We start from the raw sequence: 27,075 nt of genomic DNA on the forward strand, positions 1-27,075 counted from the left end.
GGATCTTGAACTTCTTAACCTGCTCCACTACAGCCCCATCGATGAGAATGGGGGTGTGCTCGGCCCTCTTTTTCCTTTAGTCCACAATCATCTCCTTTGTCTTGGTCACGTTGAGGAAGAGGTTGTTATCCTGCACCACACAGCCAGTGTTCTGAACTCCTCCCTATAGGCTGTCTCATTGTTTTCGGTGGTCAGGCCTAACACTGTCGTGTCATTGGCAAACTTAATGATGGCGTTGGAGTCATGCCTGGCCATGCAGTCATGAGTGAACAGGGAGTACAGGAGGGGACTGAGCACACACCCCTGAGGGGCCCCCGTGTTGAAAATCAGCGTGGCGGATGTGTTGTTACCTACCCTTACCACCTGGGGGTGGCTCACCAGGAAGTCTAGGATCCAGTTGCAGAAGGAGGTGTTTAGTCGCAGGGTCCTTAGCTTAGTGATGAGTTTGAGGGCACTATGGTTTTGAACGCTGAGCTGTTATCAATGGATAGGATTCTCACATAGGTGTTCCTTTTGTCCAGGTGGGAAAGGGCATTGTGGAGTGCAATAGATATTGAATCATCTGTGGTTCTGTTGAGGCAGTATGCAAATTGGAGTGGGTCTAGGGTTTCTTGGATATTGGTGTTGATGTGAGCCATCGCCAGCCTTTCAAAGCAGTTCATGGCTACAGGCGTGAGTTCTATGGGTCGGTCGGTAGTCATTTAGACAGGTTACCTTAGTGTTCTTGGGCAGAGGGACTATGGTGGTCTGCTTGAAACATTACAGACTGGTATTACAGACTCAGTCAGGGACAGGTTGAAAATGTCAGTGAAGACACTTACCAGTTGGTCAGCGCATGCTCTCGTATTACACGTCCTGGTAATCCGTCTGGCCCTGTGGCCTTGTGAATGTTGACCTGTTTAAAGGTCTTACTCACATCCGCTATGGAGAGCGTAATCACACAGTTACCCTGAACAGCTGATGGACTCATGCATGCTTCAGTGTTGCTTGCCTCGAAGCGGGCAGAGAAGAAAATTTAGCTCGTCTGGTAGGCTCGTGTCACTGGGCAGCTTGCGGTTGTGCTTCCCTTTGTAGTTTGTAATAAGTTTTCAAGTCCTGCCACATCCGACGAGTGTCGGAGCCGGTGTAGTACGATTCAATCTTCGTCATGTATTGACGGTTTGCCTGTTTGATGGTTCGTCGGTGGGATTTCTTATAAGCTTCCTGGCTAGAGTCCCGCTCCTTGAAAGCGGCAGCTCTACCCTTTAGCTCAGTGCGGATGTTGCCTGTAATCGATGGCTTCTGGTTGGGGTATGTACGGAAAGTCACTGTGGGGACGATGTCATCGATGCACTTCTTGATGAAGTCAGTGACTGATGTGGTGTACTCCTCAATGCCATCAGAAGAATCCCGGAACATATTCCAGTCTGTGCTAGTAAAACAGTCCCGTAGCTTAGCATCTGCGTCATCTAACCACTTCTTTATTGACCGAGTCACTGGTGTTTCCTGCTTTAGTTTTTGCATGTAAGCAGGAACCAGGAGGATAGAATTATGGTCAGATTTGCCAAATGGAGGGCGAGGGAGAGCTTTGTATGCGTCTCTGTGTTTGGAGTAAAGGTGGTTTAGAGTGTTTTTTCTCCTCTGCTTGCACATTTAACATGCTGGTAGGAATTAGGTGAAACGTATTTAAGTTTCCTTGCATTAAAGTCCCCGGCCGCTAGGAGCGCCGTCTCTGGATGAGCGTTTTCCTGTTTGCTTATGGCCGTATACAGCTCATTGAGTGCGGTCTTAGTGCCAGCATCGGTTTGTAGTGGTAAATAGACAGCTACAAAGAATATAGATGAAAACTATCTTGGTAAATATTGTGGTCGACAGCTTATCATGAGATACTCTACCTCAGGTGAGCAAAATCCTGAAACTTCCTTACTATTATTTTTTGTGCACCAGCTGTTTACAAATAAACACAGACTGCCACTCCTTGTCTTACCGGAGGCAGCTGTTCTATCTTGCCAATGCACCGAAAACCCAGCCAGCTGTATGTTATTCATGTCGTTGTTCAGCCAAGACTCAGTGAAACATAAGATATTACAGTTTTTAATGTCCCGTTAGTAGGATATACATGATCGTAGTTCATCTATTTTGTTATCCAATGATTGTAGGTTGCCTAATAGGACTAATGGTAAAGGCTGATTACCCACTCGCCATCGGATACTTGCAAATCACCCCGACTTACCTCCCCGATATCTCTGTCTCTTTCTCCTGCGATTGACGGGGATGAGGGCCTTGTCGTGTGTCTGAAGTAAATCCTTTGCCTCCGAATAGTTAAAGAAAAAATCTTCTTCCAGTATGAGGTGAGTAATCTCTGTCCTGATATCTAGAAGATATTTTCGGTCATAAGAGACGGTGGCAGAAACATTATGTACAAAATAAGTTACAAATAACGTGAAAAAAACACACACAATAGCACAATTGGTTAGGAGAACGTAAAACGGCAGCCATCTCCTGTGCCATTGGAATACATGACTAACTCCAATTACCTCATACCCCTGAACATCGGCTCGGTATTGGTACTCCCTGTATATAGTCATGTTATTTTTTAAAAACTTGTTATTCATTGTTTATTTGTATCATTTTATTCGGATCCCAATTAGCATTTGCCAAAGCAGCAGCTATTCTTTCTGGGTTCCACAAAAAAACACAAAACATGACAAGTAATATAACACTGATACACAAGGATAGTCACACAAATGTAAAATACAATGAAATACAAACAATACAACAACAAAAACAAAATGGTATGTCAGTGTGTCTGTGTGGCCTTGAATTTGTTTTGGACTTGAGGACTGTGAATAGACCCCTGATGGCATGTCTTGTGGGGTATTTTTTCTTTTCACCTTTATTTAACCAGGTAGGCTAGTTGAGAACAAGTTCTCATTTACAACTGCGACCTGGCCAAGATAAAGCATAGCAGTGTGAACAAACAACACAGAGTTACACATGAAGTAAACAATAAACAAGTCAATAACACAGAAAAAAAGAGAGTCTATATACATTGTGTGCAAAAGGCATGAGGAGGTAGGCGAATAATTACAATTTTGCAGATTAACACTGGAGTGATAAATGATAAGATGATCATGTACAGGTAGAGATACCGGTGTGCAAAAGAGCAGAAAAGTAAATAAATATAAACAGTATGGGGATGAGGTAGGCAAATTGGGTGGGCTATTTACTGATAGACTATGTACAGCTGCAGCGATCGGTTAGCTGCTCAGATAGCAGATGTTTGAAGTTGGTGAGGGAGATAAAACCTTTTTCTGTATGCATGGGTGTCTGAGCTGAATGTTATTTAATTATGCAGACAATCTGGAATTTTCATTACAGTAATACTTCTCATAACTAGAAGAGAAGCAGGTAATCTATCGTCAACCAGGATAGACTGGCATGTTGATGTTAGCTCTGTATGCACAGTTAAGGGCAATGCCTGCTGTTCTGTTTTGAGCCAGCAGCAGCAGCTTTGCTAGTTCTTTCTTTGCTGCACTTGACCATAATACCGGACAGTAATCAAAAGTGTGTGTATTGACATTCATATTGCACTGTACAGCTTTACCTAAGGATAGGGGATCAATGAAATGGGCTATCAGTCTACTCAATACCCAATATATTTTTTTCTAACATCCTCCTCAGAGCTACGATGCTAATGTTCTCTGGGTGTCACTGAGTAGACTGATAACCCAATCCATAGAGGCTGTACAGTGAAATAAGAATGCCTCCAATGCAATTCTAAAGTCTAATAGATCCAGTGTGATTTCAACAGATTTTTGTCAAATTAAACGTTTGTTGAATTTATATAAGAACATTTCAACCTCGTTTAGCATGATCTATTTCAGTATGACATGATTCCACTATTTGTATTATTTGCATTTGACATTCATTGAGAGACCTTTATGTTGAAAGCAAACAGCAAATTCCACTGTTGTGGCTAATCTTTATTGTGGTAAGCTTCACATAGGTAGGTCTGACCACCATTAATCAAATAAGAACCATTTTATAAATTAGGGGTATTTTAGATGATGACACTTAGCTAGATAGTTAGCTAGCTAACTACAGCTACTGAAACAGATTGTTGTTGTTGCTATGTTTTTTGGGAAGAACATAGTTTGCATCCATCAGCTAGCTAGCTTTTTTTAACGACCAGCACTGTCTCTAGAGCTTGGGTGAGTGTGTCTGCGCTCGTGCAGCAGCGGCATGGGCGCCAGACACAACTTTAACAGCATCATAGTGTAACAGTATAACTTTAGACCGTCCCCTCGCCCATACCCGGGCGCGAACCAGGGACCCTCTGCACACATCAACAACAGTCACCCACGAAGCATCGTTACCCATCACTCCACAAAAGCCTCGGCCCTTTCAGAGCAAGGGGAACCACTACTTCAAGGTCTCAGAGCAAGTGATGTCACTGATTGAAACGCTATTTAGCGAACACCACCGCTAACTAGCTAGCTATTTCACATCCGTTACACTCACCCCCCTTTTGACCTCCTCCTTTTCCGCAGCAACCAGTGATCCGGGTCACGGCACCAATGTAACAGTATAACTCTAGACCGCCCCCTCGCCCATACCCGGGCGCGAACCAGGGACCCTCTGCACACATCAACAACAGTCACCCACGAAGCATCGTTACCCATCGCTCCACAAAAGCCGCAACCCTTGCAGAGCAAGGGGAACCACTACTTCAAGGTCTCAGAGCAAGTGACGTCACCGATTGAAATGCTATGTAGCGCGCACCACCGCTAACTAGCTAGCTATTTCACATCCGTTACAATAGCATACATATTGGTGAATCGTTGTGACATGAAATACGAGTGATAGTGTAATCAATGTGTAATAACTGTAAAAATTGAAATGTTAAATTATTATGTAACGTGCAGTCATATTCGGGTCCTGATTGGTCAACATGCTTAGACACGTCAAATAGTGTTATTTGACATGTATATTTTTTGACACTCAAAGACCCAAACGGCGTTCCATACCATACAGTGTTTGTTTACATTTATAATGTTTACAAACATTGGAGCAAAACAAGCTTATATTTTGGGTTCTCATGGAGTGTGACAGTTTATAAGTGTTTATTTTATAAGTTAGCATTCAGAAGTTATATTCTTCAAGGACCAATTGATATATAATTTAGTCCAAAAATGGATGTAACAACTACAGATTGACCCTTTTAAGTCTATGAAAAGTGTACGAGTTTGTGCATATGTCCATTAGGCCTATGGATTTATTTTATCAGCATGAATTGGATTGAGCAATTAAAGCCCCACTTTTATTCCATAGGCTTGGATCCGCACTATGCAGCTGTTACAAGAGAGCATTTTTGACTGGCTGTCCACAGGTTTCAAAAACAATGATTGATAGGCAGTTTAAACTTCTTGAATTGAACGATTATGGGTTCAGCTACACATTTTAGATTTGTGAACAGCCATCCACAACAACCACAATCCGTAAGACGTAAATAGTTAAATGAGAAAGCAGCCGTGTGATTCACATCAATGCGCTATGTAGATATCAATAATAAGTGATATCCGTATCACCATAGACTGCACCACTGCTGTCATCATCCTTACCTCCAAGCGTTTATTCAAATTGGTTAATCTTTGGATGACGACAGCAATCTCACTATTGGAAGACATAGTTTGGACTGTAGCCTACAAAAGCCTATTCTTGCTCTTTTCCCGCGATTGATCCAACTAATTTGGCGTGTCATCATAGTTGGCTCTGATTTGTGGTCAGACTCGTTCAGGTGGAACAAATTTAAACTTTCGCATTTTTTCAATACTGTTTTGAATGTCATTGAGAAAACAGAAGTGTCATTTTTTTCTCGCAAACATCCTTTCTGAATGTAAAAGTAATCCTCGAAGTAATCATCAAATTTTCATTTTCAAAAGTATCCAATCTGATTACAATATTGTTTCTGATAATGTAATATGCTATTTATTCAGTGCATGGAGATTAATACACAGGGGATTAGTTGGAGAGCAAGACGCATGGTACTACTGTTGCATGACATAGCCTAGATTTTGCACACATCATGTATTAGACCGAGGTTTAAAGGCCTAGGTTTAAAGGCGTTAACCCTCCAACTTCATTGGCCGTGCAGCATTTAGGGTGATATGGCCTCTGTAGGGCATTCACACTTCTTGCGCTTCACCGAACAGTGCAGAGCTGTTGTGAAGGAAGTTGTCAAGGAAGTGAGTTTGTGTTTATACTAGACCTCCCGCCCCCACTTACCATCAACCAATCATGTCAATGCGGACCTATACGGATCCCTCTGCATTGTTATAACATTTTCGTTATGCACGGCGATGCGGCACAGAGCTCAATTTGGCCACTGTATGTCTCAAGAGGCTCGGCAATTGCGTCACACCATCCATACCGCGCCCCCGACCACCTTTCGGATCAAGCATAAATTCTCTTTTTACTGCGTCACAATTTAGACCCATGGACCGTGACTGGTTCTCTCCATTTTTTTCGCATTTTTTTTTTCAACAGGTAATAAGGATGTAACTATAGGACCTACACTTTTTTCCTTTCCCACTATACTGTATCTGATGGAGAATGGCTGAAGACAAACATCACGGACAGGGCATGTTTCGTCTAGGTAGGGGCATATTATCTTACATGGAAGTCTCATGACAGTCACCACGGGTGCGTTCAAGACAAAGTTGATTTCCAGTGTGTAAATGGAGAGTTGCGGTATATTAAGCAATTGTAGCCTACATTTGCATTTATCTTTATTAGTGTAGATGAGCTGTCCCCAACTTTGACAATTTGTCTGGAATTCAATGAAACACTGCAAGAACGAAATATCGCACACAAGTCTGTTGCTACTGTGGCAACAGCAATTACTTCATAAAACATGCATTTGGTAGAACAACGTGAATGAATTCGTTTTGGATTTGCATGGATTTGGGTGTAAACTATAACAGTATGTCAGGTTTTGAGATTTGCTTCAACACAAATTAGGGAATCAAGGGGAAAAACGGTATGAAGGCAACTGTATGGGCATGGGGAGTTATTTTACCTGGACAAAGGTCAGCTTTATGAGGGCTTCTGGGTGGACCGAGTGGCCAAATGTGGAACAGTGTCGGACTTTGGAAGAGGCAACAACAACCACAATATACACAACTCCTAAGGTACATACTTTGTATTTTGAAGCATTTAAAAGTTTGTCTTTTACTGGGTGTTGCAGGTATGGTGCTGTGCCCCCTATCAGATCAGGGTTCAAATATCTCAATTACTTTCACATTTCAAAGTATTCTGATATTTAAGACAAGTAGTTTAATATTGGAATGTATTTGGAAAGTATTGGCAGCTATTTGAAAATACTCAAATACACTTCCATGCATTAAACCCAGGTATTTTAAAATACTTTTAAATTACTTCCAAAATAAGTAATTGCTTCAGGCTGCATTATTTGAAAAATAAAGAACAAGTAATAAAATACACATGTATTTGAACCCAGGGTGGTGATCAATTCACTGTATGGTGAGGTGTACCACCTTTCTCTGCTTAAGGTACATCTGTTGGATGTGAAATCAGTTTTCATGGAAACATAGTCAACATACCACAGTGAATAGGACATACCACAGAAGGACCACCCTCCTGTTGTGCTTCATCTCTGGACACGTAGTAAAATGCCATTAATTGTTAAATTAAGAGAGCATATCATCATGAGTAAGATCTTAGTAACTTTACTTCTCTGAAACAGGACCACTGAACATGATCAGACTTGTAATGAGGTCACAGTGCCATCTGTCTATCATTCCCCAATGGCAATTTGAGGTATTAAAAAAATATATCCTAGAAGCAAAACAAAAAACAAAAGGTTTAAGGATGTGCGTATGACCAAACGTTTCTATATTTACCAAGACCTACCAACTCAATGTACAAACAAGTCAGAGGGTGCACTTTTGACAGGAAATTAAAGCAGCATAACACCTTTTACGAAGCAAATTGTGTTGAGAAAGAATATGTGCAGTTCATTTCTGTATTCACTGTTTAAGCAGCAGTGAAAATAGCCTTTCAATGTCACAAAAACATTGTTCAGACAACCACGGTAAAAAAATGTTTATTTCAATAACAAATGGTTTACATAGTAGTAAACTGTTGTGAGTTTATGCAGTAACATTTGGACTACAAATAACTTAAGCAGGTCGATTACATTTAATATCAAACGTTAACTCTAAAAAGTAAAAATCAGAACATTAGGTTGAATACAGAACATATTCACCTCTTACAGAAGTAATGCCACATTCAAGACAACTCGGAACTGACATTTCCTGCTTGGAAACTCATTGTAGAAAGATGAGAAATGGGTTTCCCACTTCGAAAATATCAGAATCGTCCAATAGGAAGCTCTACGCAAATTTTAACTTGTGAGGTTCAGAGTTGTCTTGAAAACACCATAAGACCTTCAGTGGTGCTCATAACAATAAAGCAAGCCACCTTGTCACAATAGATTGTTAATGAGAGCCCTCTTCAGCCCCATGCATTATTACCTGCAAGGTAAATGGATTTTTTTATAAACTGTCCACAATACAATGCTCCAAGTGCCAGTTAAGACAGTGGTGTTTTTTTCTGTTGAAAATGTGTACATGCGTTAAGTGGCATAGTTTTACAGTTATATGCAAGTTTAAAAAAAATCTAGAAATGTGAACATTTCAAACACTGAGTAGCACAACACTTTCATAAATTATGTAGTGTTTTTAATAGAAATGTCAAACTAATGGCAAAAGTATTGTCGTGGTAGAGATATCTATCTTGTCAGAGTGGTCAGTCTTTAAGGGAATTGAGAGCTGGGGGATTGCATGAGGGACTCCCCTCTGCCGTCCAGCTCATTCTGCAGCCTGGTCAGGTTGGATAGCTCCTCCAGCTCCTGGAACTGCCTATCTGTCTTGTGGCTGACAAGGGAACGGTAGAAATGTACAGCAAATACTATAAATATCAGGCCAAAAGGCACCATGATAGAGGTGGAGGTGATTGCAGCAGCCACACCTGCAGATATGGTCCCATTGTTGGGGTTGTGGTTTTTAGGCCTAATGGGTAGAAATTTGACCCAGCAGAGGAGTACAACCTCAGCCAGGAAGAGCAGGGTGCCAATGACTGTAGAGAAGGCCCAGGCCAGCTCGATGTGGTGGTGCATTCTCTCATGTGGAGACTCCTTCACTGAGTTGAGGTTGTGAACGTTGCTGACTGCCTCAATGTTAGGCAGGATGCAGGTACTAACCATCAGGGCAAAAAGGTGAACGGCCACCAACACAGTGGTGCAGGCACTGAATGCAATGAGGAGACCAGGTGGGTAAGGATAGGTTGTGTCCAACTGAACCTCCACCATTGCTACCTAGAGAGGAGAAAGGGATAGTAACAGTATGAAATGTATCAGAAAATAATAGCATTCAAGACAGACCGTCTGGAACTAGAGATCTATAAAGGGGGAAAAACGTGCTGTCAAAATTCCATCCAGACATGATCTTTCCAAATGAAGAAAAACTGCAATGCAAAACTAGGGGGTGCAAAGAATCTATACAACATGAGATGAATACACAAGGATTCTGCTTTTGGATGATGCCTAGCTGTCATCATGCTATGGACATCAAAGACTTGCCTTTGCTGCAATGCATCTTTGGGCGAGTATATTCCTTACCATAGCGAACCCAGATAGTAGAGCAGACGTTCGACTGGAAGCCTTCAGTTTTGCTCGACTCAAGTAAAGCTTCCTCCAAGACAGTGCTTGCAATGAATGCTCGTTCAGACTCATTGTGCCGCTGAAATTGAATAGACTGAACGGACGTTGTTTGATACGTATGTGGCTGTATAATAATAACGATAGGCGTTAGCTAACCAGAGATAACATCCTCGGTGTCCAAATAGATTGATGTAGAAATTGGCAGCAGTTCAGATACTTTCAATCGATTTTCGTTAGCGCTATGTTGACATTAAATATTGACAAAGTATTGTAAGCATAACGCTGTTTAAACTTCATACCGTCTACTTCTTCTGCAGCGCCTCTGAACCGAACACCTAGACCCTGCTGTTTCGCTCGAGCTGGCTGCACCCATAAGCCATTGCGGCGAAGCTAAAATAAACTACGCACAATTCTGCCTATCCATAATAAGTATAATAAGTTAGTTGGATCATACAAACATAAATACTTTAAACTTTCACATTGTAACTAGTTACTCTGAAACAATATTTATAGTGCGTACAATAATTTGATTACTGTCATTAGTCAGTCATGCAGGGCCATTCGTGTAAAATAGAACCTGGCTATCTGAAACGGATGCCGGTGAAGAATGCGAAACAAACAGTGTCAGTTATACTTGCAAATTATTTATAATAATTTGAACGACAGTGGATGATTATAATTGAGCTATTCGCATGACACGTTGATACAAATGTCTAGCTACTAACTAACAATTTGCAATAATCAATTGAATCATTTTAGACAATGTTCCCACTGCCCATTGTGCCCAATAGCGTACATGCATGCAATATATCCACATTGAGGGATCTAAACTAGAGCGAGCATGCATGCGTACTCCAAGCAGCCTTTGTTGTGCATGCAATTGCAGGTCTATGACAGACCGCGAAAAAGTCGGATAAATAAATGTAATAGCATTTGTTTGTTATACATTCAGAACTATTTTCATAGTTGACGTGAAGAATAAGTAGTGTGGGAGGTGACGCATGACGTTGTCCAACAATGTTTTGATTCTGTCGGTGACGTTATCCAGCACAAAACAAATATGGTTACCACTTAGTTGAGTCGAAACGCAGTGCTAATTAGTTTAAATGTGATTATTATAATTTTTTAAATGAAGGGCTGAACAGATACACTAGGCAAGGGCTCAGATCATGGAAGCTGGTGCAGATTCTGGACGCAAGCTGGTGTGTAGCATTATTACCCTATTCTAGCATAGCTAGCCTCGCTTGCAACTGGACTAGCTAGCTAGGTTAGCTGAGATATCAGTGGTAGCCTAGTTTATCATCATTTAATTGACCCTCAGAACAGAAGATGTCATATGTTAAAATTTGACAAACGTCAGCTTTATGTAGTTACTTAGGCTATATTTTATTTGGAAAATGATAGACGTCATTCACAAGCCCACTCAGACTGCGTACCGTTGTTGTGCATCTTAGCACGTTATGTTAATGTTTGTCTTTGACATAACGATTGAGATTAACTAGCATTGTTTAAATCATCTGCTAAGGTGTTTGCAGCTAAAGGCCCACCTACAACCACAAATACAGCATAGCCACGTGCACCACTGTTTTATTGTGATCTCTCTCGAGCCTACGTAAGATAATGTACTGCCTGGCCTATGCTTTTTCTAATTTGAAACGACCGCCCTTATTCAAAGCTATACTTGCATATTCATTATATACTCTAGTATTTTGAGAACATTATTGGTAAGACGTGATAAATATTGTCTCCTACTTGTATAACCTGTATTTTCATTCCTCTACTAGCGCTCCATCTGCCGGACAATGTACGACGAAAACGAGGACTTCTCTGACGTTGAAGAAATTGCAAATGTCAGGGGTTTTAATCTGGAGGAGAAACTTGTTAGCAATTCGTACAACAGACATTTCGTTCAGTTGATGGACGGCAAAGGTAATTTAAAATAAAATGCTCAATTCATAATTTTAGTTTACCACACTCACTGTCCCCTCACTGGTGGACACGCTTAAAGGCCAGGGCAGTCAAAAACGTAATTTCCTTGTATTTCATATGTTTCCACACTGAGGTTGGAATAATACTGTGATAATGCCCATTTAGTGTAAGAGCTGTTTGAAAAGACTGCCTGAAATTTCAACCTGTTTTGGTAGGATGGAGTTGTGGTGTGCCTTGTGACATCACCAAGTGGTAAATTAGTTAATACACCAATAAGAAAGAGCATTCCAAACCTCTGCCAATAACAGCTAGTTTTCCCCTCCCCACTCAGACCACTCCCAGACAGTCTTAGTAAAATGATTGCTTGAGAAATTGTTCTTTACTTAGAAGCTACTGTATTTTTTTTTCTGCATTTTAATTGAAAACAATCACAGCAAGGTACTTAATTATTACAGAGAAATGATTTGATATGGAGATAAAAATGTCTGCATTGGGCCTTTAAAATGTTCTTCCTTTTCATCCATTGCATTCACACACATTAGGGGAGAAGTTCCATTTGGTTAATTCGTCTTTGTGCAGGATGTCCTCACACATCTATGGCTGTGTTTAGACAGGTAGCTGAATTGTGATATTTTTTCCACTAATTTGTCTTTTGACCAACCACAACAGATCTTTTCACATCAGATCTTTTTCAGAGCTGATCTGAGTGGTCAAAAGACCAATTAGTGTGAAAAAAAGACCAAAATTGGGTTGCCTGTCTAAACGCAGCCATTGAGACACACACAAATTGTACTCTACTGTACCATGTGCGGAGTGAAGATATAATGAACACCCACACTTTTCTTCTTCTCAGATTTCACTTATGAGTATGTTCAAAGAGAAGCACTCCAGACCCCTCTTATTTTCAAAGCCAAAGATGGACTGGGGCTCAGGTGAGAGATGAGTACAATATGAAGACATGTGAACAATAACGACCTATTTAGCCTATTAAATGTTCTTGTTTGCCTTGGTTAAATATTAGGTTTTGTGGAATGGTTTGAAGGTAATATGCTTATCTTTACTTCATTCTTGAAAAAATACAGAATGCCAGACCCGGAGTTCACCGTCAGTGAGATTAAGGGTTTGGTTGGTAAGTCTATCTTTTAAATATTAGGCATGGTACATATTCCTTTCACTGCATGAATACTTCTCTTAGACTCCTCATTTAGTTTGGACAGCAGGGCCCACACTGTACTCAACAATACCCTGCATTTGTTGATGAATGAAAAGCATGCTGCCGGAAAAGGTGTCAAGTCAAAAAGTGTGTGGGTGTTGATGGAAACTTTTTTTAAGCCTGTAATGCAGGGTTTTTTCACTTATGGAACAAACATTAGATGACTCACTTTACCAAGATGCATTTCAGAAATATCCAGTGCAGACGCAATACACATAGGCCTATCCATCTATATTACAGAAAGTCAGACTGAAATCAGTTATAGTTAAATGGCACTTTTTACTAAATTACCTCTAATAGGATCTCTCATGTGACATGGTAGTGTTCAGGTTTACGGTAAGACTGCTGTGTTTGTGTTTGCAGGTAGCCGTCGTGCCGTTGATGTGATGGACGTGAGCACTCAGAAAGGCTCTGAGATGAGCATGGCCCAGTTTGCCCGCTACTATGAGACTCCTGAGGAGGAGCGGGACAAACTCTTTAATGTTATCAGCCTGGAGTTCAGCCACACCAAACTGGAGAATCTCGTCAAGAGGCCCACTGTAGTAAGATGGCACCGCCAGTTTTTGATTAATTTATCCATTATGAACAAGGGCAAATTTGACAGTGAATGCCACCTGTCAACTCTCTCTTATAGGTGGATCTAGTGGACTGGGTGGACAACATGTGGCCCCTTAAACTGAAACAAAGACAAACTGAAGCCACTAATGTCATCTCAGAGATGAAGTACCCCAAAGTACAGAAGTAAGTAATTTGTCTTTTAGAAATTCAGTTAGTTATTGTGTGCAATGTCAAAGTTACTTTTGATGTGTGGACCTGTTACAAAAATGCAGTTGATTGTACATAACAGGAAAACACTGAAGCACATGCTAAAGTTTCTTTTTAAAAGCTGTGAGAAAATTGCTGCTTTGCTGGAAGGAAATATTAGCTTACTCCTCCTTTTTCCAAAGTCCCTTTGCCCTCTCTCTTTTAGCCCCCTGCTGTCATTCACTTCCTCTGATGGTTCTAGATGGTTGCTAGGCAGCAGGGCTCTTTCATGGTAGAGGGCGGTTCTTCACAGGATGCCGAAGTGACTTCATGGCTCCTCCTCAGCCAATCAGCTACCAGCATTATGACATAGAGGGCATTCAAGAGCCAATTGTGCCCTCCCTTTCACCCTCACTCTTCCCCTCTCTTTCTAGCTCTCTCTTTCACTCTAATATTCTCTCTCTCCTTCTACTCTCACTCCTCTCTATTTTTTACTTAATGGTGCAGGGCAGAAATAAAATCCGGAGCAGTTCTCTCCTGTCTGGTCGGTGACCAGCGCATGGGGGGTGGGGTGGGGGGTGGTCCTGAGCGAACCGGGTCAGAGAGAGGAATAGCTGTCGGGTACGTCTGTCTTTTATTGGGAAAAGCTGTTCAGATTGAAAGATGTCGGGAGTACTCTACCATGTCATTTGATTTATTTACCTTGTCTTTAATGGAGACGCTCAAGGGCTGGTGTGATTGATCGTGAGTGGTGTTTTGTAGTGGGATGTTGGGCTTCTATAGCCCAGGGTCTGCTCACTCTCTGTCCAGAGGAGAGCTGCAAACTGCTGTGCAATAGGCTGGGGATCTGTGTGTGTGATTATGTGAGTGTCTCACAGGTTCAGCAGATGGGCCCTCAGTGAAGTCTGTAAGCCAGACAGTATTGTGCGTCTCAACATGTTCTGTTCAGTGTCGGTGATATGTGTCTATATGGATGAGGTGACCTTCTCCCACTGAGTGGGAGCATTTATAATGTGCTTACACTGGCAGTTTCCACCATTACCTCAGTCAAGGTCATACTCCGGTCTCCAGCCCATGTAAACCCTCTCCTCCGGTGTCTCTGTGGGAAGGTGCAGATACACTGCTGTGGGATAGATGACAAGCTTGTATCTGTCTGACTGGCCTCATACAGTAAGAGTCAGCCGGGGCTGGAGAACTATAACTTAGCCATGCAACTAGACCAAATCAAATGATATGTATGGACAAAATGAGCCGTGTTGACAGGATGGGAAGTGGTCTGTATTTTATGAGCTACTGCTACTGACTGGATCAGAGGAGGCAAACAAGCTTGTATTGATCAGCTGCCTGGTGTTATTGAGGCTCCTGGAGGACTCGTGTTGCCAAGAGAGTTTGTTCCCCCTGCATCAGGACCAGGGTTTATGTTGATCAGTGCCAGGTATATAATTAGTACATTGTTTATTCATCACTCATTTTGGATGTCCCATGGCTTGAAGAGTGGAATTTCTACCCTGCCATATCCACAGTAGAAGTATCACAGCCTTTTTACTAGGGCTGTGATGATACCAGTATCACAATTTGTTCCATGACAAAAATGGAAACATGAAGCAGACCAAAACTCTAAAATATTGTGTGTTATAGCTTGGAATTATTATTTTTTTGACTCTGGATGACAACATAATGATGTTTGTTTCCAACATTAGGGCTGTGATACTGGTATCGTCTCATCCGTACTTTTTATTTGGCCTTTTTTTTAATCTATCACACACTCTGTGTGGTATGCACTTGTTATTAGCAGATTTCAATCTGATAAACCTTGAGCGTAGACTAACTGTACTGGCTGCAAAATGATACCAAGAGAACAGATGCACCATTTTACAGTAGCCTATATACAAATCAAACCACCTAACAAAAATCATGACTGTGGCTCTAACAATAATGTGCCATGTAATGATAGTATGGCCGGGATGATACCAGTATCGCGAAACTCATTAGTATTGTGGCAAGGAAACAAAAACAAAGTGTCACCCCCAGGTGGTGAGGGTAGGTAACAACATCTCCACCCCGCTAATCCTCAACACTGGGGCCCCACAAGGGTGCGTTCTGAGCCCTCTCCTGTACTCCCTATTCACCCACGACTGCGTGGCCATGCACGCCTCCAACTCAATCATCAAGTTTGCGGATGACACTAAAGTGGTAGGCTTGATTACCAACAACGACGAGACAGCCTACAGGGAGGAGGTGAGGGCCCTCTGAGTGTGGTGTCAGGAAAATAACCTCACACTCAACGTCAACAAAACAAAGGAAATGATTGTGGACTTCAGGAAACAGCAGAGGGAGCACCCCCCTATCCACATCGATGGGATAGTGGTGAAGAGGGTAGTAAGTTTTAAGTTCCTCGGCGTACACATCACGGACAAACTGAATTGGTCCACCCACACAGACAGCATCGTGAAGAAGGCGCAGCAGCGCCTCTTCAACCTCAGGAGGCTGAAGAAATTCGGCTTGTCACCAAAAGCACTCACAAACTTTTACATTTTTCCTTTATTTTACTAGGCAAGTCAGTTAAGAACAGATTCTTATTTTCAATGACGGCCTAGGAACAGTGGGTTAACTGCCTGTTCAGGGGCAGAACGACAGATTTGTACCTTGTCAGCTTGGGGATTTGAACTTGCAACCTTTTGGTTACTAGTCCAACGCTCTAACCACTAGGCTACCCTGCCGCCCCTATGCACAATTGAGAGCATCCTGTCGGGCTGTATCACCGCCTGGTACGGAACTGCCGCGCCCACAACCGTAAGGCTCTCCAGAGGGTAGTGAGGTCTGCACAACGCATCACCATCATCAACTACCTGCCCTCCAGAACACCTACACCACCCGATGTCACAGGAAGGCCATAAAGATCATCAAAGACAACAACCACCCGAGCCACTGCCTGTTCACCCCGCTATCATCCAGAAGGCGAGGTCAGTACAGGCGCATCAAAGCAGGGACCGAGAGACTGAAAAACAGCTTCTATTTCAAGGCCATCAGACTGTTAAACAGCCACCACTAACATAGAGTGGCTGCTGCCAACATACTGACTCAACTCCAGCCACTTTAATAATGGGAATTGATGTAAAATATATCACTAGCCACTTTAAACAATGCTACTTAATATAATGTTTACATACTCATTACTCATCTCATATGTATATGTATATACTGTACTCTATATCATCTTTATGTAATACATGTATCACTAGCCACTTTAAACTATACCACTTTGTTTACATACCCTACATTACTCATCTCATATGTATATGTAACAGTATAACTTTAGACCGTCCCCTCGCCCATACCCGGGCGCGAACCAGGGACCCTCTGAACACATCAACAACAGTCACCCACGAAGCATCTTTTACCCATCGCTCCACAAAAGTCGCGGTCCTTGTAGAGCAAGGGGAACTACTACTTCAAGGTCTCAGAGCAAGTGACGTCACCGATTGAAACGCTATTTAGTGCGCACCGCTAACTAAGCTAGCCGTTTCACATCCGTTACATATATACTGTACTCGATACCATCTACTGCATCTTGCCTATGCCGTTCTGTACCATCACTTATTCATCTTTATGTACATATTCTTTATCCCTTTACACTTGTGTGTATAAGGTAGTAGTTTTGGAATTGTTAGGTTAGATTACTCGTTAGTTATTACTGCATTGTCGGAACTAGAAGCACGAGCATTTCGCTACACTCGCATTAACATCTGCTGACCATGTATATGTGAAAAATAAATTTGATTTGATTTATGTTGTCATTCAGTCACATTAATTTATTTTCCAAGCTATAGCACATTAAGTTACATACAGATGTTTTTTAAAGGATCAAAGAGTTTTGTCTGCTTCGTGTTTTCAGTTTTGTCATGGAAAACATATTGCGATATTGGTATCGTCCCGGTCGTAAATGATAGTGTTCCATTTTCTCCACTGAAGCCCTGGAGTCATAGCCTCGCAAGCCGCCTGATTTCGCGAGCTTACGTTGTTTTACTATAGCGCAGCGGTAATCATTCTGGTTTATATTAGGCTACTGGAGTCAGTGGTCGGGTCCCATTCTATTAATAGACCTGTTCTCATTCCTATCTCACTGAATTACTGAATGATTTATGTCCCACGGAGCCCTAATCATTCCACAATTAACTTCCAGAGGAGAGGCTGTTGTGAGCGATTCTCTAAGCTTATTTCTGGTTACTGATTTTTGTTGGTGTTTGTTGGAATAGGGTACTGGCAGTTGTAGTACAGTAGAGAGTAGCAGATTTCAAACAGATATTGTGGTTGAGCTGCTTGTTTCTTAGAAATTAATCACAGACATTTTCATCCAAATAGCTTTCATATTCAGTTGTACATTGCACAGCTGGAATGTTGAAATGGTACAATTTACTGTATAGTTTCTGGGGTAAGAACAATGAACAAAAAATGAGCTCACTTAACACTTCTAACACACTTTTTTGATATAATTGGTGACCGTACTGCACATCTTTTATTTCCCCCTTTCGGTTTCTGATGTTCATTCAGCTCAGCCCCTAACCCACAGTCTTCTTAGTTACATTTGAGTCATTTAGCAGATGCTCTTATCCAGAGTGAATTGCGGGAGCAATTAGGGTTAAGTGCCTTGCTCAAGGGCACATCAACATATTTTTCACCTAGTTGGCTCAGGTATTCAAACCAGGGATCTTTTGGTTACTGGCGCTCTTAACGCTCTTAACGTCTAGGCTGTCAAACAAAGAAAATATGCTCCCCTAGGTTCGTCATAACTATTCAGATCCAGTGGGTCATCATTCACCCGTCTCATGTCCCTCTGTAGGTACTGTTTGATGAGCGTGAAGGGCTGCTATACTGACTTCCACATTGATTTCGGGGGCACGTCTGTGTGGTATCACGTGTTCAAGGGAGGAAAGGTAAGTTGTCATGTTTGTTTTCCGGATTGTATGTGGCAAAATAATGCATCCTGAGGCTCTCTGGAATACCCTCCCCCAATCCTGGTACTGTACATGTATTCTATTTCTGTCGAGGCGCTACAAATGAACCTGTTCCCTGTTTGTCTCAGCAATTGCTGCAGAGTCAGCAGACATCAGAGGATTGTTGCTAGGGTGTCCGTATGCACACCTTTGACGGATCACATTATACAAACTTGCAAAGGTCAAGCTAAGGCATGAAGAGGAAGCGAGGGGACATTATGTGAAAGGATGAACAAATCTCCAAAATGTGCTGACTTCTCTAATATAAGCTGTAACCTTGAGAAATATATCGCCCTTGTTGTTAGATGACAACCAAAGCCACATCCCCAACTTTTATCTCCCTGTCCTGTGCTCAGGTGTTCTGGCTGGTGCCTCCGACACCTCATAACCTTACCCTGTATGAGGACTGGGTTCTGTCAGGCAAGCAGAGTGACGTCTTCCTGGGAGATCGTGCAGATGGCTGCCAGAGAGTTGAGCTAAAACAGGGCTACACCTTCTTCATCCCCTCCGGTGAGCTGCCTAGCATTTTGTTTTGATCTATTCCTATCGTAATATCATGAATATCATTGTAACAAACCATACAGTATATGCACTGCTTTATTCAGGCATGTGTTTGAGAACATGTTTGGGCATACCATGTCTGTCTGCCTGAGCATGTTTTGAGTGGGTCAGCTGGTTCTCATGATGTTTGCCTGGCTGTCCCGTTTCAGGCTGGATTCATGCAGTCTACACCCCCGAGGACACACTGGTGTTCGGAGGCAACATTCTGCACAGCTTTAACATTCCCATGCAACTCTCAATCTATGAGATAGAGAACAGGACTAAGGTAGGCTGTCTCATACAGGTGTTTCAGTACTGATGCTTCACTCCACCTCTGACCTGCTCCATTAGTGAAACCATTAGTGAAACTAAACTGTCTCTACAATGAAGATGGATGGGGAAAAAGCCTCACCTCATACAAACAAGTCTAGGTCACTTAGTGTGCTATGTCAATGAGTATGAGAACTGAATAGTCTCTTCCTCAGCCCCTACCTCTGTTTTTTTACAGATCTGAACTGGATAGGGGAAGTTGGGAAGCTAGGGATTGAAACAAGGCAGGAATGTGACACAAAGGCCCAGTTGCTGAACATTCTGTCATTTGCATTACCATCCAATTGAGAAACAGACTGATGTGCTAATGATGGCGCGGATGAGGTCTCTGCCCGCAAAAAGAAATCCATCCATATTCATGTGGAAATAGTCTGTGACAGCGGTTCATATAAAATCAGAATACAGCGCTAAAAGGTGCAGAAATGAATCACGGAGCTTGTTGTGTCATATTGGCTAAATCTCTCGTGGAGAGATCCTGCGCGTAACCCAAAGAATCTGACACTGACAATTTGGATGTATAATTGGGCAAAAGCAGTGCTTAAGCAATTTTAAACTCCAGGGGTGATAAACACAGGTTCAATTAGTGGAGGGGAGGGGGTTTTGGCTGAGAGTTTATTTTTGCTAGGGTGGAGACTTCGCAAACCGAACCGTATGGACCCAACGCAGCTGATTAAATTACCCAATATTTAAATTCTGGGTTAACTGAGAATTACATACTGGCAGCCTGAGACTGAAATACTTAAAGGAAATTCTGTTTCTCTTCTTTCACAAACTCCCAGGGGCTTCTTACGTTGATGAAACATAGTGTATATGAGCCTATTGCTTTTGTGTGTATGCATGTGTTTGTACTGTATATGATCTAATGAGAGGAATGTCTAGAAATATTTCACAATTTTTATTCCGGTATTCTTTCCAATAATAAGATCGGAGTAGTTGCTGTAATGATATGGATGCTTGTCCTGCAGGCTTTGAGATTTATATGGATAATTGGCTAAATGTAGCTTTCTCAGTTATGATGGATAGCTGGTTAGAAGAGTCAGCTTTGTTGAAAGTACAGTACTATTTTTGTTTCTGCTGGAAAAGAGGTATGAGAGAAACAGAGACAGTTTCATATGTTCCCCAGGGCTTGGCACGTTGCGTTCACTCTATTTTTACACCTCAACACAGAAATGGAGCTGGAGAAAGAAAGGATTATCACTGAAAAGTGTTGATCTGTATGAAATCATCTCAGCGAGATAAATATAGCTGTGTTTCTTAGAGGAGAGTGGGAATCAGATCATGCTGCTGTGTCTGAGAGGGCAAGCTCTCCCTGGAGAGATGGGAATGAATGGAAGAGCTTGGCCTTGAACAGGGCCTCTGGTTTGCCAGTGTGTGTTTAACGTAACCGTTGTCTCTATCAAATGCAGTTGAATTGTTCAACTAGTCTCTTACACGACATGACCAAAAGTATGCAATCCAGTCAGACACAAGCATTAGTGAGGTCGGAAGCTGATGTTGGATGATTATGCCTGGCTCGCAGTAGGCTTTCCAATTCATCACAAAGGTGTTTTATGGGGTTGAGATCAGGGCTCTGTGTAGGCCAGTTAAGTTCTTACACACCGATCTCGACAAACCATTTCTTTATGGACCTCGCTTTGTGCACTGGGGAATTGTCATGCTGAAACAGGAAAGGGCCTTCCCCCAAACTGTTGCCACCAAGTTGGAAGCACAGAATCGACTAGAATATAATTGTATGCTGTAGTGTTCAGATTTCTCTTCACTGGAACTAAGGGGCCTAGCCCGAAACATGAAAAACCGCCACAGACCATTATTCCCCCTCCACCAAACTTGACAGTTGGCACTATGTATTAGGGCAGGTAGCGTTCTCCTGGCATCCGCCAAACCCAGATTAGTCCGTCGGACTGCCAGATGGTGAAGCGCGATTCATAAAATCACATTTTATTTGTCACATGCGCTGAATAAAACCGGTGTAGCATTCCACAGTAAGGTCAAGTTTACAAGCCCTTAACCAACAATGCAGTTTTAGAAAAATATTTACTAAATAAACTAAAGTAAAAAATAAGAGCAACAATAAAATAACAATAAAGAGGCTATATACAGGGGGTACCGGTACTGAGTCAATGTGTGGAGGTACAGGTTAGTTGAGGTAATATGTACGTGTAGGTAGGGGTATAGATACAGCGAGTAGTAGCAGCAGCGCCAAAAAAGAAAGGAGAAAGGGGGGGGGGAACAGTGCAAATAGTCCGGGTAGCCATTTGATTAGCTGTTCAGCAGTCTTATGGCCTGGGGGTCGAAGCTGTTAAGGAGCCTTTTGGACCTAGACTTGGCACTCCGGTACTGCTTGCCGTGCGGTAGCAGAGAGAACAATCTATGACCAGAGTGGCTGGAATCTCAGGCAATTTTTAGGTCCTTCCTCTGACACCACCTGGTATAGAGGTCCTGGATGGCAGGAAGCTTGGCCCCAGTGATGTAATGGGCCGTACACACTACCCTCTGTAGTGCCTTGAGGTCGGTGGCCGAGCAGTTGCCATACCAGGCAGTGATGCAACTAGTTAGGATGCTCTCGAGGGTGCAGCTGTAGAAACTTTTGAGGTTCTGAGGGCCCATGCCAAATATTGTCTCCTGAGGGGGAATAGGTTTTGTTTTGCCCTCTTCACGACTGTCTTGGTGTGTTTAGACCATGATAGTTTGTTGGTAATGTGGTCACCAATGAACTTGAAGCTCTCAACCTGCTCCACTACAACCCCATCGACGAGAATGGGGGCATTCTTGGCCCTCCTTTTCCTGTAGCCCACGATCATCTCCTTTGTCTTGATCACATTGAGGGAAAGGTTGTTGTCCTGGCACCACACTGTCAGTTCTCTGACCTCCCTTATAGGCTGTGTCATTGTTGCCGGTGATCAGGCCTACCACCGTGCTTGGCCGTGCAGTCCAGTTGCAGGGGGAGGTGTTTAGTCTCAGGGTCCTTAACTTAGTGATGAGCTTTGAGGGCACTATGGTGTTGAACGCTGAGCTGTTGTCAATTAACAGCATTCTCACATAAGTGTTCCTTTTGTTCAGGTGGGAAAGGGCAGTGTGGAGTGCAATAGAGATTGTGTCATCTATGGATCTGTTGGGGTGGTAGGCAAGTTGGAGTGGGTCTATGGTTTCTGGGAGGATGGTGTTAATGTGAGCCATGACCAGCCTTTTAAAGCACTTCATGGCTACAGATGTGAGTGCTATGGGTCGGTAGTCATTTAGGCAGGTTACCTTGGTGTTCTAGGGCACAGGGACTATACTATGGTGGTCTGCTTGAAACACGTAGGTATTACGGACTCGGCCAGGGACGTGTTGAAAATGTCAGTGAAGACACTTGCCAGTTGGTCAGGGCATGCTCGGAGTACACATCTTGATAATCCGCCTGGCCTTGTGAATATTGACCTGTTTAAAGGTCTTTCTCACGTCGGTTATGGCGAGCGTGAGCACACAGTTGTCTGGAACAGCTGGTGCTCTCATGCATGCTTCACTGTTGCTTGTCTCGAAGCGAGCATAGAAGTCATTTAGCTCGTTTGGTAGGGTTCATCACTCCAGAGAACGTGTTTGACCTGCTCCAGAGTTCAATGGCGGCGAGCTTGACACCACTCCAGCTGGCACTTGTCATTGCGCATGGTGACCTTAGGCTTGTGTGCGGCTGCTCTGCCATGGTAACCCATTTCATGAAGCTCCCGACGAACAGTTCTTGTGCCGATGGTACTTCCAGAGGCAGTTTGAAATATGGAGTGTTTCAACCGAGGACAGATGATTTTTATGCGCTTCAGCACTCTGCGGTCCTGTTGTGAGCCTGTGTGGCCTACCACTTTTCAGCTGAGCTGTTGTTGCTCCTAGACATTTCCACTTCACAATAACCGTACTTACAGTTGACCAGGGCAGAAATTGGACAAACTGACTTTTTTGAAAAGGTGGCATCCTATGATGGTGCCACGTTGAAAGTCACTGAGCTCTTCAGTAAGGCAATTCTACTGCCAATGTTTGTCTATGCAGATTGCATGGCTGTGTGCTTTATTTTTTATATTTTTTTATACCCCTGTCACCAATGGGTGTGGCTGAAATAGCAGACTCTACAAATTTGAAAGTATTTCCACATACTTTTGTATTTTATAGTAGCAGTCAAAAGTTTGGGCATGCTGTGGTAGCCATGCTGGTTAAGTGTGCTTCGAATTCTAAATAAATCACTGACCGTGTCACCAGCAAAACACACCATCACACCACCACCTCCTCCTCCTCACGATGGGAACCACACATGCGGAGATCATCCATTCACCTACTCTGTGTCTTACGAAGACACAACAGGGAACCAAAAATCTCAAATTTGGACAGATCAAAGGACAGATTTCTACTGGTCTAATGTCCATTACTTGTGTTTCTTGGCCCAAGCAAGTCTCTTATTCTTATTGGTGTCCTTTAGTTGTAGTTTCTTTGCAGCAATTCGACCATGAAGGCCTGATTTACAGTTTCCTCTGAACAGTTGATGTTGCGGTGTGTCTGTTACTTGAACTCTGTGAAGCATTTATTTGGGCTGCAATTTCTGAGGCTTGTAACTCTGATTAATTTACCTTTGCAGCAGAAGTAATTCTGGGTCTTCCTTTCCTGTGGCGATCCTCATGTTTTAGCCTAGAGTAAATGATAACTGTCTAGTCCCAGACACTAGGCCTACTGCTTGAGTATTAATACAGAAGGAAGTAAATAAACCACCAGACCTACAGTGAAGATTAGGCGTTAACTCTTGTTAATCATTACAAAATGGTAGCAGACTAAAAATGGGAATGACTTCCCTCATTGTCTTTTTAGAGACTTGTTCTCTTAATTACATTTTCTCTCCAAACTCGTTTCAGGTTCATTCCAAGTTCCGCTACCCGTTCTACAATGAGATGTGCTGGTATGTCCTGGAGAGGTACGTGCACTGCCTGACCAAGCGCTCCCATCTCGCTCCGGAGTTTCACAGAGATCCTCTGCTAATCGGTGAGTGAGCCCAACTAATGGAGCTGTTTAACCAGTGCCCCGGGTGTGTCAATGAATGCTGCTTCAATCTTTCTTCTATCCCGAGAGCTCCTGTCTTGCACTCTTGTTGTAATTACCACTCACAAGTGGGTAACACTCTAATCCTTTGCTAAGAGCCAATGTTATAACACTTCTGACCTCTGTTTTAATCAGTGAGACTGCGTTATCACAGAAATGATAGCTAGCATGATGAAAGTGACATTATAATCTGATCGGAATGGTTACACATATGGAGCACATCAGACTGGTCCTTTAGTCTTCTCTCATCCTCCTCCTGCACTTCTTCAGATTTGGAAACGAAGCTGAGCACTGAGAGCCCCTCCTCTGACTCGCGGAGTCAGGACATGGACGAGGAGGACTCCTGCGAGATGCAACAGGAACGAGATGAACGGAGTGACAGGTCAGCATTTGATGACCCCTGCTCTCCTGATAACAGGAAGGGTAAACCCAGCGCCCCTCAGCCTCTTAAAGCTGCCTTGGATGATAGCTGCAACCCCACCTCCATCCAGCCTCCAGAGTTCCCCAAAACCCCCTCTGGTTCGCCAGGCTCAGAGTCTCAGAGTAAATGGACTCATTTGACTGAGTTTGAACTGAAGGGCCTTAAGGCCCTGGTGGAGAAGCTGGAAGCACTCCCCGAAAATAAGAAATGTGTCCCAGATGGCATGGAGGACCCCCAGGCCCTGCTGGATGACATGAAGGTATGTGCCTATCCCAGCTCAGCTCTAATGTATTTTCTGTCTCTGTGTAAATATCTGGACGTACCATTACAAAACACAGGAACTTACATTACTCTTTTACCCGTTCCCCAGGTTGTCTTGAAGGAACATGAAGACGATGATCCCAAAATGGCTGCCACTGGTGTACCTGTGGTGTGCTGGCCCAAGAAGTCTTCCAAGGTGAGAATGCGGTGTTTATAGCCTCAGTATTGTCATTCATCTGTCATCTGAAAGCCTGTCCATATTCATACTCTGTCTTGGCCTAGTGGAGCAGAGTGTATATCGTGATTTTGGTACTCGTGTCTCTCTCCTCTCTCTCAAACTAGATTATCTTCTTCCCTAGAGCAGTGGTTGTACTTATTTGCATAATTTTGATTTAGCGGGCTGCAGAATTGCCTAACGAGGGAGATAATGAGATTTTCTGTATTTTTTTGCTCCTCATCTCTTCCATGTCACAGCTGGGTCTCATCCACAGTGTCTGTCATTGTTGGATAATTAACACTGTTCTGCTTCATCTTGTTTACCAAGTGAGGGCTTTGAGTTTACTGATAAAAGGTTAACTAAAACTATGCTCCTTATGGGTGATCTATCTAGGCCTATTGATCAGCTTGAAAAATAATTTGCAAATAAGTCTGATTTATTATTTTGTATCGAAGTCCAAAAATGCTTAATTGTGTCACTGCATCTCATTAGACATCACTTCTACTGTTGTATTGACTAAGACAGAATGGGGATTGCGGGGAGGAGTGGCGGCATGATAGAAAATTATCTGTGTGAAGCCCCTTTTGATCTTTAACTTCCTGTACTGCATTAAAAGCTCCAACCACAGTACAGCTGGACATAAAGTAGAAGCCAGAGCAGAGCAATCAAAGCCAGATTCACTGATGCAGCGGGCAGGCAGGAAAGCAACAGACTAGATCATTCCCTTACAAAGAAGTGTGCTGTGGACATAGTAGCACATAGCTGCATATGGGATGGATTTTGATCATAGAAATCTGTTGTCTGCTGCTCCCCCTACACGTCGTTGATCAATTTAAAGGCCAGCTGCTGATTCTATGGGCTCTTTGTGTGTTCCTTTTGAAATAAAACACCATCTGTCTCTCTATTGGCTGAATTTGTCTGGTCTTCCTTCCCAGTGATCCGGCTCATGTAGGAATATCCCCAAACTGGTTCTGCATTCTCCTTCCTGACTGGAAGAAGGTGGGGCTCCACTGCACGTATTCAAATACCTTATCTGCATATGGTCTCCCCATTGGCTGCACTGTCTCCCTGTACTCCTTCCTCCCAGAGACCTAACCATTCCCTATTCATGAGCTAGCCTGCTCTGCTCTGCTGTGTATATTGCCTTTGCTGGAAGATTGTGGAGCAGGAGGGAGGGCTGTGCGGTAGACGGCAGCAGCAGCTGGATGAGGAGGAGGCTCAGGCTGGGGCGGGCTGCAGCCATGTCAGTTTGCTGTGAGTTGGTCAGGGTATGAAAAACAGCCATGGCCATGTCGCTGAGCACTGACGATGAGGATTACGACTCAGAGGCTGAGCAGGTTGGTTAGCGCACTGAACTCCTCGGGACATAGCAGAGGAGAGGAGAGAAATGTGTCTGTCTGTGAGGCACAGTTAATTGAGCTGATTGTTGTATGGAAAGGGGCCACCTGAAGAGAAATGCTGCTTCTGTTTCTATGTTAGCCTCCTTTCTTGTGTTCTTTATTTTCTTCCCTGTGCTTGTAGGTTGATTTACAGGTTGTGTGTGGGTGTGTGTGTGCCTGAGAAATGCAGTAAGGAGGTGAGATGGCACAGACCGTTCAGACAGCAGCGTCAGTCCTCAAGGAAACTACTGGTTGTTCCAGAACAGGG

General features: G+C 43.0%; 2 protein-coding genes across 12 annotated transcripts in view; one reads left to right on the top strand and one right to left on the bottom strand.

Moving 5' to 3' along the window:
- Window positions 1-6,375: 6,375 nt before the first annotated feature.
- The window catches only part of LOC135548347 (lysine-specific demethylase 2B-like), a 52,873-nt gene continuing 32,173 nt past the window's right edge, over window positions 6,376-27,075 (top strand). For 6 of the 11 annotated variants that reach the window (XM_064977845.1, XM_064977849.1, XM_064977847.1 and 3 more), the window contains exons 1-12: window positions 6,377-7,172; window positions 11,509-11,653; window positions 12,507-12,585; window positions 12,736-12,782; window positions 13,230-13,408; window positions 13,501-13,607; window positions 18,451-18,544; window positions 18,961-19,114; window positions 19,315-19,430; window positions 24,346-24,472; window positions 24,800-25,209; window positions 25,321-25,407. In XM_064977845.1, the coding sequence (XP_064833917.1) occupies window positions 7,038-7,172; window positions 11,509-11,653; window positions 12,507-12,585; window positions 12,736-12,782; window positions 13,230-13,408; window positions 13,501-13,607; window positions 18,451-18,544; window positions 18,961-19,114; window positions 19,315-19,430; window positions 24,346-24,472; window positions 24,800-25,209; window positions 25,321-25,407 (1,680 nt within the window). In that variant the 5' untranslated portion in view covers window positions 6,377-7,037. Of the gene's footprint in view, window positions 7,173-10,746; window positions 10,927-11,508; window positions 11,654-12,506; window positions 12,586-12,735; window positions 12,783-13,229; window positions 13,409-13,500; window positions 13,608-18,450; window positions 18,545-18,960; window positions 19,115-19,314; window positions 19,431-24,345; window positions 24,473-24,799; window positions 25,210-25,320; window positions 25,408-27,075 lie in introns of those variants that run through there. The other 5 variants (XM_064977852.1, XM_064977853.1, XM_064977848.1 and 2 more) reach the window with 4 other exon arrangements.
- LOC135548348 (calcium release-activated calcium channel protein 1-like) lies at window positions 8,092-10,278 on the bottom strand. Its single transcript, XM_064977857.1, has 2 exons — window positions 9,683-10,278; window positions 8,092-9,379 (listed from the first exon to the last, which is right to left on the bottom strand). Exons 1-2 carry the CDS (start codon window positions 9,794-9,796, stop codon window positions 8,819-8,821), a joined length of 675 nt encoding a protein of 224 aa, XP_064833929.1. The 5' UTR covers window positions 9,797-10,278; the 3' UTR covers window positions 8,092-8,818.

This window comes from Oncorhynchus masou, chromosome 11 (assembly GCF_036934945.1).
Source record: "Oncorhynchus masou masou isolate Uvic2021 chromosome 11, UVic_Omas_1.1, whole genome shotgun sequence".
Classification (NCBI taxonomy): Eukaryota; Metazoa; Chordata; class Actinopteri; order Salmoniformes; family Salmonidae; genus Oncorhynchus; species Oncorhynchus masou.

Excerpts from the sequence above, each read along its gene's own strand:
- LOC135548348 (XM_064977857.1), bottom strand. The coding sequence starts at position 9,796 with ATGAGTCTGAACGAGCATTCATTGCAAGCACTGTCTTGGAGGAAGCTT. Across the intron at positions 9,380-9,682 it reads TACTATCTGGGTTCGCTATG|GTAGCAATGGTGGAGGTTCA; the intron begins GTAAGGAATATA and ends TCTCCTCTCTAG.